The sequence below is a fragment of the Abramis brama genome (genome assembly GCF_963993115.1).
Source record: "Abramis brama genome assembly, chromosome: 8".
NCBI classification, from domain to species: Eukaryota; Metazoa; Chordata; class Actinopteri; order Cypriniformes; family Leuciscidae; genus Abramis; species Abramis brama.
In genome coordinates, this window is record NC_139970.1 from 34,325,092 (window position 1) to 34,350,930 (window position 25,839).

At 35.4% G+C, this 25,839-nt stretch overlaps 1 protein-coding gene across 1 annotated transcript; it reads left to right on the plus strand.

Annotated features, from left to right (window-relative positions):
- Positions 1 to 14,919: 14,919 nt before the first annotated feature.
- Positions 14,920 to 25,838, plus strand: slc15a2 (solute carrier family 15 member 2). The gene is made up of 23 exons (XM_084122497.1): positions 14,920 to 15,227; positions 15,778 to 15,818; positions 16,061 to 16,148; positions 16,229 to 16,370; positions 16,611 to 16,703; positions 16,837 to 16,936; positions 17,239 to 17,329; positions 17,459 to 17,536; positions 17,974 to 18,056; positions 18,163 to 18,246; positions 18,355 to 18,444; positions 18,766 to 18,810; positions 19,344 to 19,379; positions 19,949 to 20,037; positions 20,291 to 20,372; positions 20,470 to 20,595; positions 22,262 to 22,432; positions 22,524 to 22,570; positions 22,751 to 22,858; positions 22,965 to 23,061; positions 23,773 to 23,916; positions 23,989 to 24,093; positions 24,173 to 25,838. The coding sequence occupies exons 1-23, from the start codon at positions 15,212 to 15,214 to the stop codon at positions 24,377 to 24,379; spliced, it is 2,163 nt and encodes a 720-aa protein (XP_083978623.1). The 5' UTR covers positions 14,920 to 15,211; the 3' UTR covers positions 24,380 to 25,838.
- Position 25,839: the final 1 nt, after the last annotated feature.

Sequence of the window (25,839 nt, forward strand, 5' to 3'; positions counted from 1 at the left end):
AACTTTTAAAACAGAGAAAATAGTAGACCTAGGCTATTCAGACGATAGCGCTGTGGTCAATGCATTAACAATAGCCTTTCGGAGCTTCAAACGATCTGAGATCGAATCTCAGTGTAGCCGACCGACAGTGTTTATGTTTTTCCGTTCTTGATGCTTAAATATGCATCTGTTTATTAAAGTCAATCATCTTGTTTAACTATCAATTGTACATTACAACATAAATTTGCTGCATTCCAGTTGAGCCGCTGCAAAGGCGACACATCTGATGAAGGAAGACTGTCAACCGATTGCACCAGAAAATGAAGATGATGAAGCTCGTCTTTAATCTGCTAAAAAAAAAATTTTTTGTGTGTGTGAATCATTCACGAGATTGAGATGAATGACAGTAATACCCGGCCATAGCAACGGAAGACATTTTTCAAAACAGATCGAACAAATCAGAAAAATACTTTCAATACAGTATTGCTTTCAATTAAAAAATAAACAATGAAAATGTAAAAGAAAAAGAAAATGAATTAAGTTTGAAAACCCATCGCACATTTCAAGGTATGAATAAAGTGTCGGGACAGTTTATTTATTTAAACAGGGTTGCATCGATAGAGTTTATTCCCTTTGTGATGCAAAATAAGAAACACAGAATCTTATTCTTGCAACATTTTAAATTTCTATTGTCAAAGAAATTGCAGCTAAATTAAAAAATTAAAACGGTACAAAACGAAAAAAGTTCAAAGCAACATAAATTAAGAACAGGCGTTTTTCTTTGCCTCTCTCGCGCTGGATATTTTTTTTAGTAAGTTTGGTCTCCCTCACTGCGCGCGGCGGGTCTTTCTCGAAATTAAGCATTTCAGCGTAAAAAAACACAATACAGCTGATAATACTGTATATGTCGCTGTGTGTCATCCACACAAATCACGAAAGAAAAAACTGTAACAAATAGCTTTTGTTCCTTCAAAGATACAGCATGCCTTGCTGAATTCACCTTACAATAAAACGAGGTGGGTCGCGAATTAAAGAGCTCTGTATCTGCTAAATTGAAATTGTGTGTGGAAAACCTTTAAATACAATCAATAAAACTACAATATATAATTTAATAAGATATAGAGCCTCCTGTACATAGGCTATGGACTTTTGGAGATTTTGAGATTAATCCTTAAAAGAATTTTGCCTTTGCCTGCTCATCAGGCTGGCTCCGACACTCTCCATATGAAAGACGGAACATTAACACCTCTGTCCTGCACCCCCACGATAAAGCAACTATTGCCTTCTCCAAACCCCCCCACAGGCTAGCTGAGTTTGCAAAACAAAACAAAGAGTTTGCCACTCGTCGTGGTGTGCCAAAACACTTAATTATAAACTTCAATATTTCATTCAAAACAATCTCAAAACGCTTTGTGACATTTTGAAAAGCCGTGGATGCATTACAGCCACTGGAACCATACTGGTTCTGATTTTATTGTTTGTCGTTTAAACGTCATATATATATATATATATATATATATATATATATATATATATATTATTATTATTATTATTTTTTTTTTTAACAGAACTGCTTTTGAAATTACGATTGGAATTATTATAGGCTACAGCAGTAAAGTCATTGTATAATATTTGTTCCTTAGTGTAAAATGGAAATGCATGGTGATTTTATTTTGTAAATAGGCTATAAGCAAAAAACTATGTTTAAAGCAGTAGCCTAGCCTATATACATTAAGGGCATTGAAACCAGGATCTTAACTAAAACGCGTTCCGCGTAATCTCTCAAAAATTATGCCACACTACTCCATGTATTTCTTTTTTTTAAGGACTGCTTTTGAAATCACTATAAATTACTATGCAATTGTATCGCTCACGAGAGCTCTTCATTTATCTAATTCCTCAATAGAATAGTAAAAATATTCAGCGTCATCGCTCCTAATATCGTCTCTATTTTTAACTTTTGATTCTATTTTTTCAGTTCTAAAATTGATCTTTGGTTCTATTCTGTTGTAGCCTAATAGGCCTATTTATATGAAAAATATGCCTATTAGGCTTAGGGTTTTATATTTAACCCACTTACATTTTAAAATACGGCAATTGCTGCTGTTTTGCACAATGTCCCTTTGCGCCACCTGGCGGTCATTTCGGGAACGACTTTGAAATGCGGCTGGTTTATTTAAAAATAATCACCGTATAATCACGCGAAATCACGGAAATCACGCTGGCGCGGCGGTAATAGGCATTCTGGTTGTCCACCATCTGTACAACAGTTTTTATAGAATCAAGAAAACAAATAAGACTAACATGTCACCTTCAATATGATTGGTTCAATTGGTTCAAAAGCCCCAACCTTTTCCCTCTGTCACTGGCATAAGCAAACTCTGATTAATTATCACAAGGTTTTTGCGAACTAATCATGTCTGTTCAGTTCCCCTTTCTGTATTTATACACATACAGTCAGTCACAAGTTTTTCCCCAAAGAGTTTGGACACATTAAAAGCATATGAATGTTATTCCTGCAAGAAAAACAAATGTTAGTTGATTAATTAAAGTTGATTAATTAAAATTCATTCACAGCATACTGACTGAACATTGTATATTCACATTTAATCAGTAAAAAATACAATTACAATACTCGCAGTAAATTAAATTAATTGATTAAAAATTTATTTAGAAATCGGTTATTTAAAAGTGAAATTGACCAGATCATTACAATTGATCAGAACAATTAAAAGCACACTGTAATGAACAACAACAGACATGTTTCTCATCTACTTTAACTTATCTTTCACCCTTTGTTATAGTTGTGTGTGTGAGTAACCCGCCCAATCTGGCAACCCCGAAAGGCAGATCAATTTGTTGATAAAAGTTGCTAAATGACGTTGTGACGTCATTGCGCTATGACGTCATTACGTAATCGCAACGCAACATTACACCATTATGTCATACGTATATTATTTGAAATGCTAATTTAGATTTGTTTGTAAAAAAAAAAAAAAAAAAAAAAAATATATATATATATATATATATATATATATATATATATATATTTATATATATATATATATATATATATATATGTATACATACATATTTGTAAAAGTAATACAAACACTTTTTCATGATCAGATTTTTTCATTTTTAAATACAACATTGATATTGTACAGTTAAACACTTTACAATTACATTTAATGTAGGCTATTTTCTTATCAACCAGTGAAACATGAAATGTGTTTTTGCCAAAAATGTGAAATGCGTGCTACTGCTGCTGCTGCCGCCTGCAGCCTCTGTGCCTGGCTATATAGACCTGTAGCCCCGCCCCTGCGCTCGTTGTCTTTTGTTTTCCGGTTTTCACAGCGATTTCCACATTTACACAGTGATCTTAAGGAATTATGAATGAACCGCTCTGTCTATTTAGCTAGCTTGTACGTGTGTTGTTTGGATTAGAATCACTTTCCAAAAGTTGCTAAAAGTTGCCAAATAAATAAAAAAAATTGTTAAATTTGTTGCTAGGTGCTTTTTGAATAAAAAGTTGCTAGGGTAGTCTGAAAAGTTGCTAAATCTAGCAACAAAATTGCTAAGTTGGCAACACTGTCTGTGTGAGTGCAAGCTGTTGAAGCTCCGCTCCCTGTGCTGGGAGCAGCAGCTCATTTGCATTTAAAGGGACAGACACAAAACGGTGCGTTTTTGCTCACCCTCAAAAATTGACAATATTAACATGCTATATAAAAATATCGGTGGGGTATTTTGAGCTAAAACTTCACATACACACTCTGGGGACATCAAAGACTTATTTTACATCTTGTGAAAAGGGCATTATACCACCCCTTTAAATGTTCATTTGTAGCAGAGATGTGTATGTTGCTTGTGTAAAAAAAAAGAAAAGATTAATCTAACTTAATTATTTTAATTATTGAATCACGGCCAGGAGATCTTCCCGAGCAGTTCTCAGGGAATCTCTCCCAAGAAACATGGCCGGAGGATCTCAGACAAATTCCATTGAGAATCCCACCGAAAAATACATATACAGATGGTGGACAACCAGAATGAGACTTTTACCGCCGCCATTCCCTCGGCAGCAAAATTGGGATGTGTATTTGCTGCCTTTTACCGCTGAGTGGCGCTGTAATCACAGACTTTGAAAAGTGTCAGTTTATTCTCTTTATGATGTAATCTGCCGCAGCAGTAATCTGAGCTGAGGTCACAGATAAATTCAAGATAAATATTGTGGTTAAACGAATTCAAATTCATTAAATTTAAACAAAGTAGACACACGTTAACATTGTGTGCCCAGTTTTTCTATAATTTAGAAAGGCTATGTCAATAGGTTACTTGTCATTTACTTCTATTTTAATGTGTTTGTAGATTTATTAACTGAAACATATCAGTGAAATAAATTAAAATAATTTACCGTAAAATTAAAACATTTTCAGGACTTGCAGTTACTAACCGATGTTAGTCGGTTTAAGCATTCTTTGTTATATTCAGAATTAAATAGGCTTACATGTTGTTATGATTATCAATTGAATTCTTTAATAAATAATCAACCACAATGCCTATTACTGCCGCAGCAAAAATAAACCAGTCGAATTTCAAAGTCGTTCGCGAAATGACTAGGCTATACCGGGTGGCGCAAGTGACAGGGCAAAACAGCAGCAACTGCGCCATTTTAAAAGGTAAGTTTCCTATCTGTTTATTAAAAAAAAAAAAAAAAAAAAAAAAAACTTTTTTCATTATTTGAACAAAAATGAGACTGATTGAATATGTAAAAATATAAACAAACAAAGCAGAGAATAAAACAAACTTTTAGGGAAAAAATATAGGCCTATGCTACAACATAATTGGTTAACATTAACGAAAGCAAAATATGTAAAAATACATTTCAAACAAAATAAAACAAAACAAATTCGTGGCCGAGTGGTAGGCTATAACTTACGTTTCAATAATTCAGATGACATGGGTTCAAATCCCGAACAAACATGGGCTACTTTTTTTATTATTAATGCAGAGAGATTTGATAGTTCTAAAATATTGCTACACCATATTGTTTTTTTCTCCTATAGCCTATATGAAATATTTTATATTTATAAAATAAAATTACCATTCATTTCCATTTTACATTAGGGACAATTTTTATCCAACAGAATGGCTGACTTAACATCTGCATAATAATAATAATAATAATAATAATAATAATAAATAAAAATAATAATTATAATAATAATAATAAATAAACAGCACAAGGTCTTGTAAAAACAATTTTTTTTTATTTTTTCGACACATAATTTCGAGACAGTAAATTGCCAATGTTAAAAAAATAAACAAATAAAAAAGAGTATAACAAACTTTTAAAACAGAGAAAATAGTAGACCTAGGCTATTCAGACGATAGCGCTGTGGTCAATGCATTAACAATAGCCTTTCGGAGCTTCAAACGATCTGAGATCGAATCTCAGTGTAGCCGACCGACAGTGTTTATGTTTTTCCGTTCTTGATGCTTAAATATGCATCTGTTTATTAAAGTCAATCATCTTGTTTAATTATCAATTGTACATTACAACATAAATTTGCTGCATTCCAGTTGAGCCGCTGCAAAGGCGACACATCTGATGAAGGAAGACTGTCAACCGATTGCACCAGAAAATGAAGATGATGAAGCTCGTCTTTAATCTGCTAAAAAAAAAATTTTTTGTGTGTGTGAATCATTCACGAGATTGAGATGAATGACAGTAATACCCGGCCATAGCAACGGAAGACATTTTTCAAAACAGATCGAACAAATCAGAAAAATACTTTCAATACAGTATTGCTTTCAATTAAAAAATAAACAATGAAAATGTAAAAGAAAAAGAAAATGAATTAAGTTTGAAAACCCATCGCACATTTCAAGGTATGAATAAAGTGTCGGGACAGTTTATTTATTTAAACAGGGTTGCATCGATAGAGTTTATTCCCTTTGTGATGCAAAATAAGAAACACAGAATCTTATTCTTGCAACATTTTAAATTTCTATTGTCAAAGAAATTGCAGCTAAATTAAAAAATTAAAACGGTACAAAACGAAAAAAGTTCAAAGCAACATAAATTAAGAACAGGCGTTTTTCTTTGCCTCTCTCGCGCTGGATATTTTTTTAGTAAGTTTGGTCTCCCTCACTGCGCGCGGCGGGTCTTTCTCGAAATTAAGCATTTCAGCGTAAAAAAACACAATACAGCTGATAATACTGTATATGTCGCTGTGTGTCATCCACACAAATCACGAAAGAAAAAACTGTAACAAATAGCTTTTGTTCCTTCAAAGATACAGCATGCCTTGCTGAATTCACCTTACAATAAAACGAGGTGGGTCGCGAATTAAAGAGCTCTGTATCTGCTAAATTGAAATTGTGTGTGGAAAACCTTTAAATACAATCAATAAAACTACAATATATAATTTAATAAGATATAGAGCCTCCTGTACATAGGCTATGGACTTTTGGAGATTTTGAGATTAATCCTTAAAAGAATTTTGCCTTTGCCTGCTCATCAGGCTGGCTCCGACACTCTCCATATGAAAGACGGAACATTAACACCTCTGTCCTGCACCCCCACGATAAAGCAACTATTGCCTTCTCCAAACCCCCCCACAGGCTAGCTGAGTTTGCAAAACAAAACAAAGAGTTTGCCACTCGTCGTGGTGTGCCAAAACACTTAATTATAAACTTCAATATTTCATTCAAAACAATCTCAAAACGCTTTGTGACATTTTGAAAAGCCGTGGATGCATTACAGCCACTGGAACCATGAACGCAACAGAATACTGGTTCTGATTTTATTGTTTGTCGTTTAAACGTCATATATATATATATATATATATATATATATATATATATATATATATATATATATATATATTTTTTTTTTTTTTTTTTTTTTTTACAGAACTGCTTTTGAAATTACGATTGGAATTATTATAGGCTACAGCAGTAAAGTCATTGTATAATATTTGTTCCTTAGTGTAAAATGGAAATGCATGGTGATTTTATTTTGTAAATAGGCTATAAGCAAAAAACTATGTTTAAAGCAGTAGCCTAGCCTATATACATTAAGGGCATTGAAACCAGGATCTTAACTAAAACGCGTTCCGCGTAATCTCTCAAAAATTATGCCACACTACTCCATGTATTTCTTTTTTTTAAGGACTGCTTTTGAAATCACTATAAATTACTATGCAATTGTATCGCTCACGAGAGCTCTTCATTTATCTAATTCCTCAATAGAATAGTAAAAATATTCAGCGTCATCGCTCCTAATATCGTCTCTATTTTTAACTTTTGATTCTATTTTTTCAGTTCTAAAATTGATCTTTGGTTCTATTCTGTTGTAGCCTAATAGGCCTATTTATATGAAAAATATGCCTATTAGGCTTAGGGTTTTATATTTAACCCACTTACATTTTAAAATACGGCAATTGCTGCTGTTTTGCACAATGTCCCTTTGCGCCACCTGGCGGTCATTTCGGGAACGACTTTGAAATGCGGCTGGTTTATTTAAAAATAATCACCGTATAATCACGCGAAATCACGGAAATCACGCTGGCGCGGCGGTAATAGGCATTCTGGTTGTCCACCATCTGTACAACAGTTTTTATAGAATCAAGAAAACAAATAAGACTAACATGTCACCTTCAATATGATTGGTTCAATTGGTTCAAAAGCCCCAACCTTTTCCCTCTGTCACTGGCATAAGCAAACTCTGATTAATTATCACAAGGTTTTTGCGAACTAATCATGTCTGTTCAGTTCCCCTTTCTGTATTTATACACATACAGTCAGTCACAAGTTTTTCCCCAAAGAGTTTGGACACATTAAAAGCATATGAATGTTATTCCTGCAAGAAAAACAAATGTTAGTTGATTAATTAAAGTTGATTAATTAAAATTCATTCACAGCATACTGACTGAACATTGTATATTCACATTTAATCAGTAAAAAATACAATTACAATACTCGCAGTAAATTAAATTAATTGATTAAAAATTTATTTAGAAATCGGTTATTTAAAAGTGAAATTGACCAGATCATTACAATTGATCAGAACAATTAAAAGCACACTGTAATGAACAACAACAGACATGTTTGTCATCTACTTTAACTTATCTTTCACCCTTTGTTATAGTTGTGTGTGTGAGTAACCCGCCCAATCTGGCAACCCCGAAAGGCAGATCAATTTGTTGATAAAAGTTGCTAAATGACGTTGTGACGTCATTGCGCTATGACGTCATTACGTAATCGCAACGCAACATTACACCATTATGTCATACGTATATTATTTGAAATGCTAATTTAGATTTGTTTGTAAAAAAAAAAAAAAAAAAAAAAAAAAATATATATATATATATATATATACATATATATATATATATATATATATATATATATATATATATATATATATATGTATACATACATATTTGTAAAAGTAATACAAACATTTTTTCATGATCAGATTTTTTCATTTTTAAATACAACATTGATATTGTACAGTTAAACACTTTACAATTACATTTAATGTAGGCTATTTTCTTATCAACCAGTGAAACATGAAATGTGTTTTTGCCAAAAATGTGAAATGCGTGCTACTGCTGCTGCTGCCGCCTGCAGCCTCTGTGCCTGGCTATATAGACCTGTAGCCCCGCCCCTGCGCTCGTTGTCTTTTGTTTTCCCGTTTTCACAGCGATTTCCACATTTACACAGTGATCTTAAGGAATTATGAATGAACCGCTCTGTCTATTTAGCTAGCTTGTACGTGTGTTGTTTGGATTAGAATCACTTTCCAAAAGTTGCTAAAAGTTGCCAAATAAATAAAAAAAATTGTTAAATTTGTTGCTAGGTGCTTTTTGAATAAAAAGTTGCTAGGGTAGTCTGAAAAGTTGCTAAATCTAGCAACAAAATTGCTAAGTTGGCAACACTGTCTGTGTGAGTGCAAGCTGTTGAAGCTCCGCTCCCTGTGCTGGGAGCAGCAGCTCATTTGCATTTAAAGGGACAGACACAAAACGGTGCGTTTTTGCTCACCCTCAAAAATTGACAATATTAACATGCTATATAAAAATATCGGTGGGGTATTTTGAGCTAAAACTTCACATACACACTCTGGGGACATCAAAGACTTATTTTACATCTTGTGAAAAGGGCATTATACCACCCCTTTAAATGTTCATTTGTAGCAGAGATGTGTATGTTGCTTGTGTAAAAAAAAAAAGAAAAGATTAATCTAACTTAATTATTTTAATTATTGAATTATTATTGCCTGTAACAGCTGGGTTCACTAGCCCTAAAATGTTTAATGTTGCATACTTGCAGCAGGTTATCTATAACATTTGGGTTCACAAGTTATCATTTATAGAGTACATTGCAAAAAGGGGTAACCTGATTTAGTAAGAATTATTTCTACTTGAGCTAACATTGATGTAACCTTCTGTTGTCTTGTCAGATAATTTTATTAATATGAATTACTTTTGAGTATAGTAAAATAATAATAACTGAATGTAAATTTTCACATGAAACACATTTTATTTATTTATTCTCAGCGGTTATTGGGGGGAGGGCCACTCTAGGTGTCAGTGCCGAAAGTTGGGATAGTTGTCGGATAGACATTGGATTTTGGTTGGAAAATAAAGTTGGGTTGACGTCAGAACATATATCAGAGTTGTGAGTAGGCTGTGCTCTCTATATCATTGCTTCTCAGTCACTGTTTTCTATTTATAACATCTTATGTCCATGTTAATCTGGGAAAGCACGTCCATCTAACCATCATATATTCTTTATGTTAGCCTGGCCATCCCAAACGCCTCCCCATGGAGATCGGCCTGACATTCATGGCCAATAAGGGCCCCAGCGTTCCGCAGATAATTATACTGCAGGACTGGCAGAACGACCGGACCACTACACCATGGTCTTGGACCTCCCTTTGCCTTGCCTGAACATGTTTCGGTTCATGAAGCTCCAAGGAGGAAGTCTTGATGAGGGGACAGCACGACAGGTTATGCAGCAGGTCGTTCACGCTGCTAACATTTGCTGTGAGCGTGGCGTCTTCCATCAAAACATAAAACTGGAGAACCTGCTGATAAATCAAAACACTTTGGAAGTCAAATTGATTGACTTCATGTGCGGTGCTCTTCCCACTCATAACGGCACACGCTCAGTGCAGCCTGACAAACACACGCAGATACAAGCATAAAAACTACATGAAGGACACGTACAAACGTCCACCATTTTATTTCTGTCTTCAGTCAGCTTTGCGTCTGGTGGATTGACACGAGTGGCCTTTCCATCACAAGGAATTTTTTTATTACATCTGCCTGATACAGGACACAGTCAGTCAGGATGGGCACCTGCCGCTCCTCCACTCTGTCACTCAGCATAGGAGCTCCATAAGGGCTGTGTGTTGTGGCCTTTGATCTACTCTCTATACACATATGATGGCTTACCAGCCCACAACACCAATGCCATTATCAGATTATTAGTGTCAGCGTGGGTTTCCTCCGGGTACTCCGGTTTCATGCAGACACGCAGGCTAGTCAACTACTATGTACTAACATTTAAATTAATCATTAGATACAATGCACTTATTGTGTAAATACGTGTTTTTACATAGTACTTATATTTTAAAAATACCTTTATAAGAAAATGTATAATTTATTTGTAAGAATATTTGAAACAAATTTTATAAGAAAATAATCATTTATATAAGAAAATGAAGATAAATTTAGTGAGAATTCATATTTTATAAGAAAAATGTATAATAAAATAAACACTTTTATTACATTCATATTGCATATTGTTTCCTTGTAGTACACGTCATCTTCTTCGTCTTCCATTTGTTTAGGTGTATTTTTCAAAATGTCCACTACCAAACGTTTCAGGAAGTGTGTGTATCTGTGTAAGAGGTATCTGACCTGAGGATTCACATGACTTCTGCATTATGTGCTTGGGCGAGGAGCATTCCAATGAAGAAGCCCATTTCACTTTGTCACATTTTTCTCAAGGGAAATGAGACAAGCGTCTGCACTTGGCTCAGGACCTGTGAATGCAGAGGTGAAGTGGAGAATGTTATCGTGGGGATCGCAGGTCGAGCTGGCTGAAAAGTTTGAGAAAGGTATGGATCTTTCTCACTCTTCAGCCGCAGACTCGAGCGAATTGCTGGATCAGAACGTGCTATCACTTGCATTATCCGATCCAGCAGATAGCGCTCTGCTGCTTCCAGCCAGGCAGAACAGGATGTAGCTGAAGGCGAAGAAGCTGGCAGCCTGCCTGCCCTTCATATGAGGAGCTTTTGGCATGTTCCACAGAGAGACCAGATCTTCCTTGTGGCAGGTTGGACGAGTGTTTTCTTTCCAGACATAACAGTCCAGCTCCTGTGAGCCTTCCGTTTCTCCTGGATCTCCATGCTGAGGTTGTGAGATCATGGAAGAAACCATATTCGGCCCGCTTTCATCATTCTAATTACACGAATGTGAAAGGAATACGCGAGCATGTATATGTGATGATGCCTTCCGTTGAAGAGACACTAGCCAGCTAACTCTCAGTGGGGGAGGCATCATATTGAAGTCTCCGACCCTGTCATCCAAGTCTGCGTGCCACATTTCGTTTGAATGGCAGGGCATATGCGGCAGTGGGTCAGGCCGGGGGTGCCCTGTACACAATGGCTGTGCTGCAGGCATACCATGGCTGATCTGCTGAAGAACCTGGACCAGGGCCAGCGTCTTTCCCCTGAACCGGTGGCAGAGCTGAGCTGGACCACAGATCTGGCTCTCCAGGCTACCAAGCAAACTGCTGCCACAATCGGTCCATCGATGGTGGAAATGGTGGCCACGGAGAGAACCTATAGGTGAACTTATGTGGCTGACATTGGGGAGAAAGAGAAAAAGTTTGTCCTAGCTTCCAAGCTTTCCAACACATCTGTTGAGTCCAGATCCGCTCCTAAACCCTCTGATGGGCCTGGCCCGCCCCGGTCCGAGGACTGGAGCCAGAGCGTCACCACACGTGATCCGCCTTCTCATCTGAGTAGGTTGCAGAGAAATGCAACTCAAGGAGGGTCAAACAAGATCTAAGGGGAGGTGATTCAGAGAAAGTGGTCTAAACGATCTCAAATCATTTAGGAGAAATAACATCTCTCCTCCTTCTCTTGCCCCTCCCTGAACAGGGGCTGGGGTTGGGTAATAGAGTGTTAACAAATGTTTGTATCAGGCCCTGGAGCTGGACACATGATGCTAATAGCAAAAAATTATTAAAGGAATAGTTCACAAAAAATCATTTTGATTTCAATCATCATTTACTCACCCTTATGTTGTTCCAAATCTGTGTGAGTTTCTTTCATCTGTTGAACACAAAAGAATATATTTTAAGGAATGCTGTCGTAGGCCAGTATGAGCTGTGCGTGTAAACCTCACTCCCCTGATCTCAAGAGGCGCTCTAGCAATTAATGTTAGAAGCTGATGTTAGCCTCCTTGTTAGAGCGCCTGCCTCCCATGCTGGAGACCACAGTTCAAATCCCACTCGGTAACCAGACAGTTGACGGTAGCAATTTACTTCCATTGTATTTTTTCCTACAAAAAAAAAAGTCAATGGCTATCGTTCGTCAACTGTTTGAACATTTTCCACTTCTCTAGTGAGAAATTACTATTGAAGTAATTAAACATCCGCTTAGTTACCACAAACATTCTCTCTATTTTGTTGTAGATCATTAATCAATCGTAGAAACGCCCAACCACCCATGTTCTAAGGACAATTTTAAACATTTGTTTTGGAGGGAAGTACAGTGTGTTTCCTACAGAGTGCACACACATATTTGAAGTTGGTCACTGTAGTTGTGCTGAGGTATATTTTTAACCTTAGGAAGGTCTCCTTAGCTCAAAAGACATTTATTGAAAGTCAATAGTGTATTGCTTCTCTCCCCTCTTTCTCTCTATCTCTCTTAGACAGATCTCAAAAGAAAATAACCAGAGGACCTTTAAACTTTACAACCTTATTCAGAACAACCTGCTTCTCAAATATCTTGACAGTTATCTTTATGTGGCTTTAATCAGATCTTCCCAAAATCCTCACTGAATGCTTTTATGATACAATTGTAAAAAAGTTTATACATATTTTGCAAAAAGTTGTTTGCATTTGAAATATGTAGCATTTCTTTTTTTTATTGCTCAATGACATACATGACACTTTTTTTTTGTAATTTTGATATTTTTGTGATGCCAGTCAGATTTATTTGATCAAAAATGCAGTAAAAACAGTAATATTGTGAAATATATATATTACATATATTAACTGTTTTCTTTTTAAATATATTTTAAAAAGTCTTTAAAATCATAGAATCGTAGTCTTTAGTGGCACACGATTCTTCAGAAAAAAAGGATTTGGTGCTTAAAAAAGATTTCTTATTAATAATGTTGGAAACAGTTGTGCTGCATATATCTGTGGAAAAAGAGATAGGTCTACATTTTTTCAGGATTCTTTGATGAATTGAAAGTTCAAAAGAACAGCATTTAGCCTATTTGAAACATATTTTTTGTAACAATGTAAATTCTTTACTGTCACTTTTGATAAGCTGAATGCTTTCTTAAAAAACAAACTTACTGACCTCAGACTTTTAAAAAAAAGATTGATAATTTTTTTTACCTTTATAATCTGAATATGATTCTCTTTAATATAATTATCTTCCTACTGACTCTTATTTGTTTGGATAACATTTTTAACTGAAGAACCATTCAAAACTAAAGTTGTTGTTCAGTCCCTTAACTTCCGCCTGCCCTCCGCCTGTTACAGAGGGAAGTGAGAGCTGCACTGAAGGGAGCACAAGTTTACTAATTGAGGCACATTTACCACAACCCAACCATCACAAAAGTCGGAAAAAGAAGAAAATACACTGGATTTTAATTATACCGAAGTAAAATATTTTCCTTAACTGCCTTAAAGCGTTCGTTTATATATTAACAGTTTAGGAGTGGGAAGTAGTGATGGGCATTCCGGCTCTTTTCCGTGAGCCGGCTCGTTTGACTCGGCTCACTGAAAAGAGCCGGCTCTTTTTGACTCACAAACGGCTCTTTAAAAAATATGTTTTAACTCGCTGAAAGTCCACCACACAACTGTGCAACGTGACTATTCACATATTTAATTGTCCATAACAACCCAAAAACTAGCCTGCTTGCCTTGCACATCTAATTAATGGGCAAAGTTATGACTGACTATTTTTCTTACCTTCTTTTTTTAACTTTTTAATGTGGATATTATTGAGCTTGTAGAAGTTTAGCTCTTGCGTTCTTCTGAACATCTTGCGCTGCAATTGCCCGATGTCATTTCTGAGTCATATCAGACCATTATCTGTCTCTCTTTTAAATGCATATTCCACAGTGGTAGTAGGCTACGATTGGCTGTTTTAAAATATAATTAATATCGAAACAAAATAACCCAGGCGGTCTCATCTAAGAGACGTTTAGGCCTCCTCCAATAGTACTGACAGCTGGGCATAGCTTGCAGGTTTGCTTAGTAGCAAACTTTTTTCATTTGTTTGGTTCAACCGCCACCCGCCCGAATTTAATTAAAATATTATTTTTCGTCACGTCATCCGCCTGATCCGCGGTTTATCCGCATCTCTAGTGTGTGTGTGAGTTTGCTCGGCACTCCCTCATGCAGTTTAATTGGTTGACATCGCGTGTATGATTGACAGGAACAGAATGTGAGGCTGATCAGACAGTCGAAACAAATGTGTGTGCGCCTTTAGGCCTATATAATTATGTTTTTGTTGGTTTTTGAATTAGTCAATTATTTTAAATGCAATTAAAATCATTCATTATTTCATTATTAGCCTACATAATGATTTAATTTCTATAGGCTATATTTTTAAAAATAGAGTCGGCTCTTCAGATATGCGAGCCGGCTCCCGTCGTTCACCTACAAGAGCCGGCTCTTAGATCCGGCTCATTCGCGAACGACCCATCACTAGTGGGAAGCTCCCGCATAAACCACATAATCTGATGCGTGTTGTTGGGTCTCATGCAAATCGACCCGCCCGGTTGGGAGTTACCGATTCTCTGTCATGAAGTAGAAGTTAGAACATTAACCCAAGAGGGTTAAACCGCTTTAACAACACCGTGAGGCGGATGAGTTTTTACTCTCTGTGGAGGGACGGACTTGGACGCGTGCTCAGGAATCCACTAGATGTTGTTGCGTGTCTAAATACACACTTGGATTCATTGAAGACATGGGGAAAATAAAGGGTAACGAGGGCTTTTTTAAGCTTAAACTGTTTGCAAATTCTTTTAATAGATGTCTTTGATGTGGTAGTTCTCTGTACGTCAAATTTTCGAGTCGTCTCTGCGAGACTTGCCTGTGTTTTTGGAAATTGGCGTGGACTGATTAATTTATGCATCTTTAAAACAGTTGTAAGGGTTATTTTTTTGAGTTTAAACAAACTTTGCGTCATGCAAATATTAAGTATTTGATAATGTCAATACTAAAATATGATACACTGCAAGTCAAGATAATCGATTACTTAGGAATTTTGAATTCAACCGTTGCGCCTGAGGGAGGATGACCAATGTTGTGTTACGTGCATGCAATGACTTGTGTGGCTTTCTCAACTAATACCTAAACAAATATAAGTTACACTGCATGATCTTGCATTTCTGTTTCTGTTGGCTTGGGTAAAACCTGTACGCATAGTTTCTAATTGTTTTTGATCAACATTATTGAGTTGATATTAGACTTGTCCAAATTCCACACTTTTATCACCTAATTCTCTTTTTATCTTATTTTTTTCTGCTCTAGAAAAAGATGCAGAGAACGATGGAAAAGGACAGCGCTCACCGGTGAGAGTTATTTCACTTTTTACAGCAACTTTGTTTTTTTTGCTTTACGCTTGAAAAATATATGTAAAATATTAACCATTAGCTAAAGACTCATAGCTAAAAAAAAAAGCTATTAGCTAAATTCTCAATAAAACTTACTTCAGACAACAACAGGTATCTAATGATTGCAAGGCATGCTACTAAATATAACAACAGAGGTCAGTGGCCTGTTTGTAATCAAATGCTACTTTGCTTATGCACAGAAATTATGTGGGACTAACTACCCTATTAGCATTGGCTTCATTGTGGTCAACGAGTTCTGTGAAAGATTCTCTTACTATGGAATGAAAGGTAATTAAATTGAAAAAAATCTTGCATTTTGTATTAATGTATTTTCTAATTTTGTATTAATTACTGTGCATCTTATGCAGCGGTGCTCACGCTTTATTTCATGCGTTACCTGGGCTGGGACAAGGATCTGTCTACAGCTGTGTACCATGCTTTCTCTGGCCTGTGCTACTTTACTCCACTTCTGGGTGCTTTGATAGCTGACTCATGGTTGGGGAAGTTCAAGTAAGTCTTGTTCTTAAAGTGGAACTATGCAGTTTATTTTTTTTAGCTTTCCACCCTTGCAACTTTGGGCCGGCGGTGTTGTTAAATATCTATTCCGAAGCTGTAGGGGGAGCTCTATAGAGAAACCCACGAGAAAACAGTGAAGAAATTGCCAAAACTGCATAGCGCCGCTTTAATACTCAATTGATGAATAATGGGGAAAGTTGATGTTGAAAATGCCATTTTTTATTCTATTCACAGAACCATCATCTATCTGTCTATAGTCTATGTGATTGGTCATGTGGTCAAGTCTGTGGGTGCCATTCCTGATGTAGGGGACAGCACTATTCATATGTAAGCTTTTTTTTATGCCAGTCAAGGTGTACCATTCTACTGTGAGACCATACAGTAAATATGTTTCAAGTGAAATAAGTATTTCCCTTTTAGAGGTGAAGTGAAAAAAAAAATAAAAAAATTTTCCTTATAGAGTTTTGTCAGTGCTTGGTCTGGTCCTTATAGCTTTTGGGACAGGAGGGATCAAACCATGTGTCGCAGCTTTTGGTGGTGACCAGTTTGATGAGGAGAATGTAAGTCACAACACAAAATGATATCAGCTAATGGCCGTTTACACCTGTCAAATTCTGTTTATTTGAATGCTTCTTTAATATCTCAAAAAGTAATATTATTTATAAAGCACTGTAAAATCAGAGAATGAGCCAACGTGCTGTACAGCAGAAATAAATAAAATAAAGTGTTTTGGTAGTACACTCATGTGATTTTAAATCTAACTGACATGGGCTAAAAGACACTCAACTTTGTTTGAGTAAACTATTGACTCAACTATTGGGTCTTTACAATATCTAACTTCTTTTAACCCTTTTTTATTTAGACAGACGAGAGGCGAAAGTTCTTCTCCATCTTTTACATGTCAATCAATGCTGGAAGTGTCTTGTCCACCATTGTCACACCAATACTAAGAGGTCAGAATCAAGATAAGCTTCTGGCTACAATTCATCTTTTAAAGCAATAAAAATGTATTGCAGTCATAAAGTGCCATTATCATGTCAATTAGAGAAACCTTAGATCATCATTATACTCTATCTCCATAGGTGATGTGCAGTGCTTTGGAGGAGACTGCTACGCCCTTGCCTTTGGAGTTCCCGCGATTTTAATGGTCATAGCCTTAGGTGAGGGTCCTCAGTTTTCTGGGAATTTTAGGTGTAATAATGGAAGGAATTTGGGAATAATTGGTAATCCTAAACTGATTGTATTTGTGAAACCAACTGTCCTCAGTAGGCATGTATATTTAACAAACTCCTGGTCATTTATTTGAAAATCCCAGTATGTTATGATAGCACGTTAGTGAATCCCATTCAGTGTAGCATGAATCCCATATGGAAAGAGGAGGGATTCAGCCTTTGTCTGGAAATATAGTGGCTCAAAAAAGTATTTGGAGACACTTTAAAATGATTTATGTCTTTGCATATAGATAGATAGTGCTTGTACAGTATGAACCAATACTTGATTATTAATGCACTATGGAGAAGAGCATGCTACTTCTACACCACTCCTATGGCCATTTCACTTATTAGGCATCTAATTAATTCTGCACCTGTTCATGTAGTGGTGTTTATTTCTGGAAGTGGACTATATAAGAAAAGTCCTCCGGAGGGAAATATCTTGGTGCGTGTCTGCAAATGTATTGGGGTAAGTTAATCTTATCAACAGCTCAACAGCTTTCTTTAATGCGTTTCTGAAGTTTCTGGAGCATGAAAAGAAGGTTAACAGCCATCTTTTACTTTGTTTTTGCCAGTTTGCTATACGAAATCGATGGAGGAATTCCAAGAACAGCCCAAAAAAGAGTCACTGGCTGGATTGGGCAGAGCAGAAGTACCCAGTATGTTTTAATTGCTATACAAGCCAAATCTAGCAAGTTGAAATCCTTGTGTTGCTCTATCTACCAATGAAATACATTTGTTAAATCATGATTTTGATGTTTTTACAGAAGCGGCTCATTCAGGAAATTAAAATGGTGTTCAGGGTGCTGGTACTCTACATTCCATTACCCATGTTCTGGGCTCTCTTTGACCAGCAGGTAAAAGCTTTTATTCAGTCTATATCCTTTACATTCTTTAACACTCAACTCAGCACAGTATTTCACTTAAAGGGACAGTTCACCCAAAATGAAAATTCTGTCATAAGGAACAAGGAAAATCAATTGATTCCTCATCAGATTCATCATGAATTCTTTGTATACCAGAAAATGTCTGCTGGACATAATGATCTCATGAACCAGTGGAAAAGGCACTCTTGATCACAGCACTGTACAACCTCTGAAGATACTTTAGTATAGAATTAATAAATAACAATGTTGTGAATAAGTTAGTTAAGAATAGCTCTCTTTGTTCTATGCTAGGGTTCACGCTGGACTCTCCAAGCCACTCGAATGAACATGGATTTTGTAAGTCTTTTCTTTTGTGACCTCCAATATTAAGGAGTTAATACTTATTTGAATCAGATTATTCTTGGGTAGTTATACATTTGGGAATGCAAGATTGTTAGGACAGTGAAAACAATTGTCACATATCATTTCATAATATTATTCTGTGATTCTAAGCAGTTAAGCAATATAGCAAGTAAAATAAGATAACATGATGTCCTTGATCAGATTTTTCTTTTGATAACAATATACAGGCTTTGCCATCATCACTATAGAATCCAAAGGTTATAAATATCTAAGACTTTATAACAGTTCTTGTCGTAGAAATTCAAATGCTGCAGAGTTGAAGTGCATACTTTTTTCTATGTTAATTATAATTTTTTTACTGTATCCAAGCTTAAAAACCTTCAGTATGAAATGATCAATATAATTATTTTTGCTTTTAGTCCATATATAACAGTTTTGAAGATGTCTGTATGCTAATGTGCTCCTGAAAGATGACAAAATGATCACTTTTCTTCTTTTAGCTAAAGTTTCTAATTGATGTTTTACAGGGTGGAGGCTTCATACTAAAGCCTGATCAAATGCAGGTGAGACAAACAGGCAGAAAGGTCATCAGATAGAGACACACACACAAAAGCTAATGCTTCAATATTGGATTTTTAATATAATAGTTTTTGTTTAAAAACTGACTTGTACAATGTGAATTTTCTATTTTAACTTTATCTTGTTTAACATTTTTCATAATTTTGAAACTTTGTTTGTTTACAGATTAAAATCCACAAGAAAACCCAGATTTTAGGTCTAGACTTTTGGACCCTATAAAGCTTTGTTTTTTTTATATACAAAATAAATTACATTTATTATGGATTATATTTATTGAAATGTTAGAACATCAATTTAAATCTTAGATAATACTTTATATAAATATATGGTCAAAGGTTATAAGGGTTTATTTGACAAAAAGTCAGATAAACCTCGACCTCTAAAGCCTCACACAAACATTTACTTCTTCCTGTTCTTTTGTGCTGTCATACCAAATTGACCAGTCAGTTTATGACAGGTTGTAAAAACTAAGTAACTGAATTTTATTGTTATCACCTTCATAATCAATGTCTTATGGTGTCATTCAGTGGGTGTGTGTTTCTGTGTTGTTAAGATGCTGAATGCTTTGCTGATTCTGGTGTTTATTCCAATCTTTGACATGGGCATATACCCGCTGGTAGGGCTGTGTCGGATCAAACTCACGTGAGTGCTGTGTAAATGCAAATGTCAGTAAAAAAATATATACATATAAAAGAACATGAAAAAAAAAAAAAAACAGCAATAAAAAGATTTTACAGTAATGCATTGACAATGGAAGCCCATAGGGCAAAACATTGGACCAGGGTAAAACGATATAGTATAACCTTAAGATATAAACATTAGATGTTAACATGACACACATTTTATCACTTACTCTTCCTGTCTGAGTAAAATATTTTTTCTTGTCCATTTTCAGTCCACTAAGGAAGATGGCAACAGGCATGATCCTTGCGGCACTTGCCTTCTGTGCTGCAACTGTCGTAGAAATTTACGTCATTGTATGTACATTTCCAAAAAAGCACCATATTGCAGATCTTCCACTAAAAACATTTAGAGCTTGAAAGTTAAATAAAAGTGACATTTCTCTGTGGCCAGAAAACTGTTGTGGAGCCCCCTCCTGCCAAAGAAAGCCTTATTCAGGTTTTCAATCTTATGGATTCAGATGTCAGAGTGCAATTTCCAGGACACACTGTCTTCTCAGAGCCACTAAAACCATATGAGGTAATATCACTGCAGACAAACATGAGTGCATTTTATTGGTTCCGTTATCAACACTTTTCTGTATTCATTACTAATATACACTAGTGTTCAAATGTTTGGTTAATACTTTTCTATTAAAAAATAAATGCTGTTCTTTTAAACTTTCTATTAATCAAAAAATAGAATCTTAAAACATTTACCATGGTTACCACAAAAACTACAATAATCAGATGTTTCTTGAGCACCAAATCAGCATATTAGAATGATTTCTGAAAGATCATGTGACACTGAAGACTGGAGTAATGATGCTGAAAATTCAGCTTTGCATCACAGGAATACATTTTAAATATATTCAAATAGAAAACTTATTTTAAATAGTAATAATATTTAACAATATTACTGTTTTACTGTATTTTTGATCAAATAAATGAAGCCTTGGTGTGCGTAAGAGACTTTTTTCAAAAACATTTAAAATAAAAATTGTATATTATACATCAATATTATTTTATATTTCCAACAGCTTAAATGAGTGAATGTCATGTCACATAGTTCCAACTCTGAATTCTGATTTGATAAGCCATGATTGAAGATGTTTTTAAATCAAGTTGCTACATTATTTGCCAACTGTTAAGGTATTTGCTGTCTGTCTTATATCATATTGCTATTACCACCATTTTTTTTTTATCATTAAAAAATGAATGATTCATAACTTCAATAATTTCAATCAATAGCAGAAATAATACTTTAAAAAGCGAAAAGAAGCAGGTTTTTGGACAAGAGACGTCGTTATGTTTCCACTCCTCTGTTTTCGATCAGATAATTTTAAACTGTAAACTGGAAAGTTTTCAGTCCAAGGATCCAGTAAGCGAATGTATTTAAACAGTCACTCTCTCCTATTCTGTGATTGTTTTGGAACATCCCAAGCCTTTTCTCCTTGTGCTGTGAAATACTGACTGAACGGCGACTCAAAACACCAAACTGCTGCATAAGCATAGGATACGCAGACTTCATCTCTCAGTTGAATAAAGCAAACCAGTATTGCGCTAGTAAAGTTTTGATGGATGACGATTGTAATCAAGGTAAATAAGATTACAGTTACATACAGGAGTCATAAATTAGGCACACGAAACGAGAGTCCGTTGCTGTGGAAACGAACCGTGTGTGTGTGTGCACTGATCGTGATTGAAAATTAGTAAAAATTCGGGGCTGGGGAGGCGCCATTGTGTATGTTGTGTTAAAAGAGAGGACCACTGTCTTAAAAATGAAAATTCTGTCATAATTTACTCCCCCTCAAGTTGTTTTAAACCTGTATGAATTTCTTTCTTCTGCTGAAAGGAAAGAAGATATTTTGAAGAATGTCGGTAACCAGACAGTTGATGAACCCCATTGACTTCCATAGTAGGAAAAACATACTATGGAAGTCAGTGGGGTACATCAACTGTTTGGTTACTGACATTCTTCAAAATATCTTAATTTATTGCATATTCTCTTAATGCAATAAGCCATCTGAGGCCATGCATGTGATTTTACCAGTTTAAGGAGCTTTAGGCTCTCAGCTTCACAACATGTCTATGACCCATTCTAAAAGTGCTGTAACTCACTGCAACTTGTGCTATAACTCCTGTTATTGCTTTATTTGATTAGGTTTAGTCAGTAAACAACATTTTTTTTTTTTTTTATTACACAGGATCCTTCGGGATACACAAGTCTTCCACTTACTGGCGAATCCCAGCTCCAGACAGTGGTTGTCAGTCACGATGGGGCAGAATACCAGTGTGGACTCACGTTCACAGAACGGGCCGCCTACAGTCTCTTCCTGCACAGTCCTGTACAGACTGGTGGCTCTGTATGCAAACTGGTGAGTCACTAGTGAATGACCAGCAAATATTCTACCAGCATATACATTACTATACATAATTTGACATTTATCATTATTAAAACAAATACAGGTGGAAGATCACATCACCAAACCTGAAACCGGGGCTGCGTATCTAAGGTAAATTAATACTTGCAGAACATTGTTTTATATTGTTTCAAGTTACTATTTAACAGCTTTGTTAAAGTTTAGTGCTTTGCTGCAATTAACTATACTTCAAGCTAACCTTTGACAAAGCAACTGGGATTGCCTGAAATTGTTTTCAGTACTCTTTTGTCATAGAATATTTGTCTATTGCAGGTTCATCAATACCCACACTGAGAATATCAACATAACTGTTGGAGAGGAGGAATTTTATGCAACCGCTAATTATGGGATTTCTCACCATATAAGTGTACCAAGGGGAGAGTGAGTATTTTAATCCTACAGTACATCTGTTTCATTACCCATATATAGTTTCAAGCAACCCCTCCAACTGATCAGTTTTTCACATCTGCATTTACTCTTCTTTCAGATACAATAGAGTTGTTTGTTTAGCAGGCTCCAGTAAATATGAAATCGATCTGGGACTTCTTGATTTTGGTGCCTTCTACACTGTCATACTCACACAGGTGGGTGGGTGATAGAGTTCAGTTTCTAGTTAATGTTTTTCTGCTACTTATACTTAACTGCAAATTTTAAGATGTTGTTTACTCAACTCATTGAGAACTTGGCTGAAGATTTACTAGCTATTTTTTTGCTGGTAAATAAGATAACGTAACATACAGTTCTGCAAGCTAATTTATTTATTTTTTTACATTTCTGTGCCACTTGCGTCACCAAATAGACAATGAGGCTACGTCCGAAATCACATATTCAAAATAAGAACCTACTCAAGAGATGAAGTAATTACTTGACGGCTGCTAAAAAAGCACGTTCTATATAGTATGAGTGTGGGTAGTATGAATGTATTCTGGACGTACTACATTCGCCATGTTGTCATTATCATGTGACCTACCAGCGTCAGTTACTTCACTTCATTGCCATTCACAAATCCTCTCCCGTGGCCTCATGGGAAAGTAAAGTGTCCGTCATAGCTTTGTCATTACACAATACTTAAAAAAATACATTAAAACAGTTTTTTAAAATTATATAATAATATTTCACAATATCACTGTTTTATAACAACTTTCTCCAATATTTAAAATTTAAATGGACTACAGTACCCATTTCAACCACTAGCTGTCAATATTACATACTGGACCTTTACAATATTTCAAACAAGAAGCAAAAAATGCTTTTATGGATCAATATCTTGACACAGATATGGTTCATTTCTACAGAAAAGCAATGATCTAACACTCACAAAGATGGAGGATATCCAAGCCAACAACATTCACATCGCCTGGCAGATTCCACAATATGTCTTCCTCACCGCTGGAGAAGTTATGTTCTCTATCACTGGTTTGGAGTTCTCTTACTCACAGGTGAGTCTATCAAATGCCTTGCACTTTTAGCTTGAGTGCATAAATTTCTCATTCTTATGCTTTTGTGTGTAGGCACCGGCAAACATGAAGTCTGTTCTCCAGGCTGGATGGCTTATGACTGTGGCATTTGGAAATGTCATAGTACTGATTGTGGCAGAGGGGGCCGGGATGGAACAGGTAAGCACTGAGCTGAATTATAAATGCCTGTATGGTTTTGTTGCATATATTCTGCACTGAACTGCACTTTCTTATACAGTGGGTGGAGTTCCTCCTTTTTGCTGGCCTTTTGGTGGCTGTCAGCATCATCTTTTCCATCATGGCCTATTTCTACACCTATGTGGATCCAGATCAGCTGGACAAGCTTTTCAGAGAGGATACAGACGATGAGAAAGTGAAAAGTTTAAATGGTATGAAAAACGAGGCCGTTTCCATGGCTGACATGCCAAAGCAAACCAAGATGTAGCAAGATGACTGTTTTATTATGAACTATTCAAATCCATTAATTGTGATTAATCTAAATTCTGTTGTTATTTTGGCCTTTGTGTCATTATGCTGACTTCTACTGATCAGGGATTATATTCCATCTGATTTAAGAGAAATTTACTGTGCTGAATGAATTATGCTTTTTACATTATATGGTACCTTACAAAAAGTAATCTGTTGCTAAGAATGTGATGGACTTTACATATACAACCATTCAAAGATTTGGGGTCGGTAAGATATTTAATGTTTTGAGAAGTCTTGCGCTCACAAAGGCTGCATTTGTTTGATTAAAAAAACTGAAATTGGGAAATATTATTACAATTAAAAATAACTATTTTCTTTTTAAAATGTAATTTATTTCTGTGATTGCAAAGCTAAAGTTTTAGCAGCCATTACTCCAGTCTTCAGTCACATGATCCTTCAGAAATCATTCTAATATGATGATTGGGTGCTCAAGAAACATTTCTAATTATCAATGTATACATTTAATGTATTTTAACACATACATGTCAGTCACTTTTTTTTGTTCCAATAATGTAAAAGCCTGTACAGTCACTTTTTGATGAATTTAAAGAGACTGTGCTGAATAAAAGTATTCATTTCTTTAAAAAAATTAAATCTTACTGACCCCAAACAGTAGTGTATAAACTTCAGTAATTTCAATGCCTAAAATTATTAGTCCAACAATGCTGTTTGCACATTTTAAAGCTCACATTTTTTTACATAATTTTTGTCAGTCTTGCAGTATTAAGATGGGATTAGTTTTCTAATCTAAACGACAGTTTAACATAGTATGCCTGTGATTTCATGTACTAATTTGGAAGGGATTGGAAAGGATGAACAAGACATATATGTGAAATAATTATGCATATAATTACAACAGAACAGATTTTAGCATTTGATCCACCAACTGTTATTTTACCCTGAAAATTGGTAGTAATTAGTAGTAGTAAATTGGAAATAATTATGTAGGAAACACAAGAAGAAATTTGGCTATTAACTATTTGATGCAGGTCAAATTAAAACAAACGATGTGTTATGAAAAATTATGTACCGCAGTTACATACATTCTTATCTGACAGGATTAGTTTTCTAACCCCAAGTTGGCTGGAAAACTGTAATTTGCCTTGTACTTTTTACAATGGTTGTGTGCGAAAAATATACATTTGATTTTGCCCTATCCAAATAGGCCCTCTGTTGTCATGTCCATTCGGGTACATAATGTTTTTTGATTAACTCTAGTACAACATTACTGTCACGTCAGTTACATATACTTAAATATGTGTAACACATGCAAAATGTGAACATATAATCCCACTTTATATTTTACATAATTCATTATTTTGGGTCTGGAAAACATTTTGAGTATTAAACATTGTTGACAATTGATGTGATTGTTTGTACAGAAAGACTCATGTAATAAAAATAAAACAAATCAGC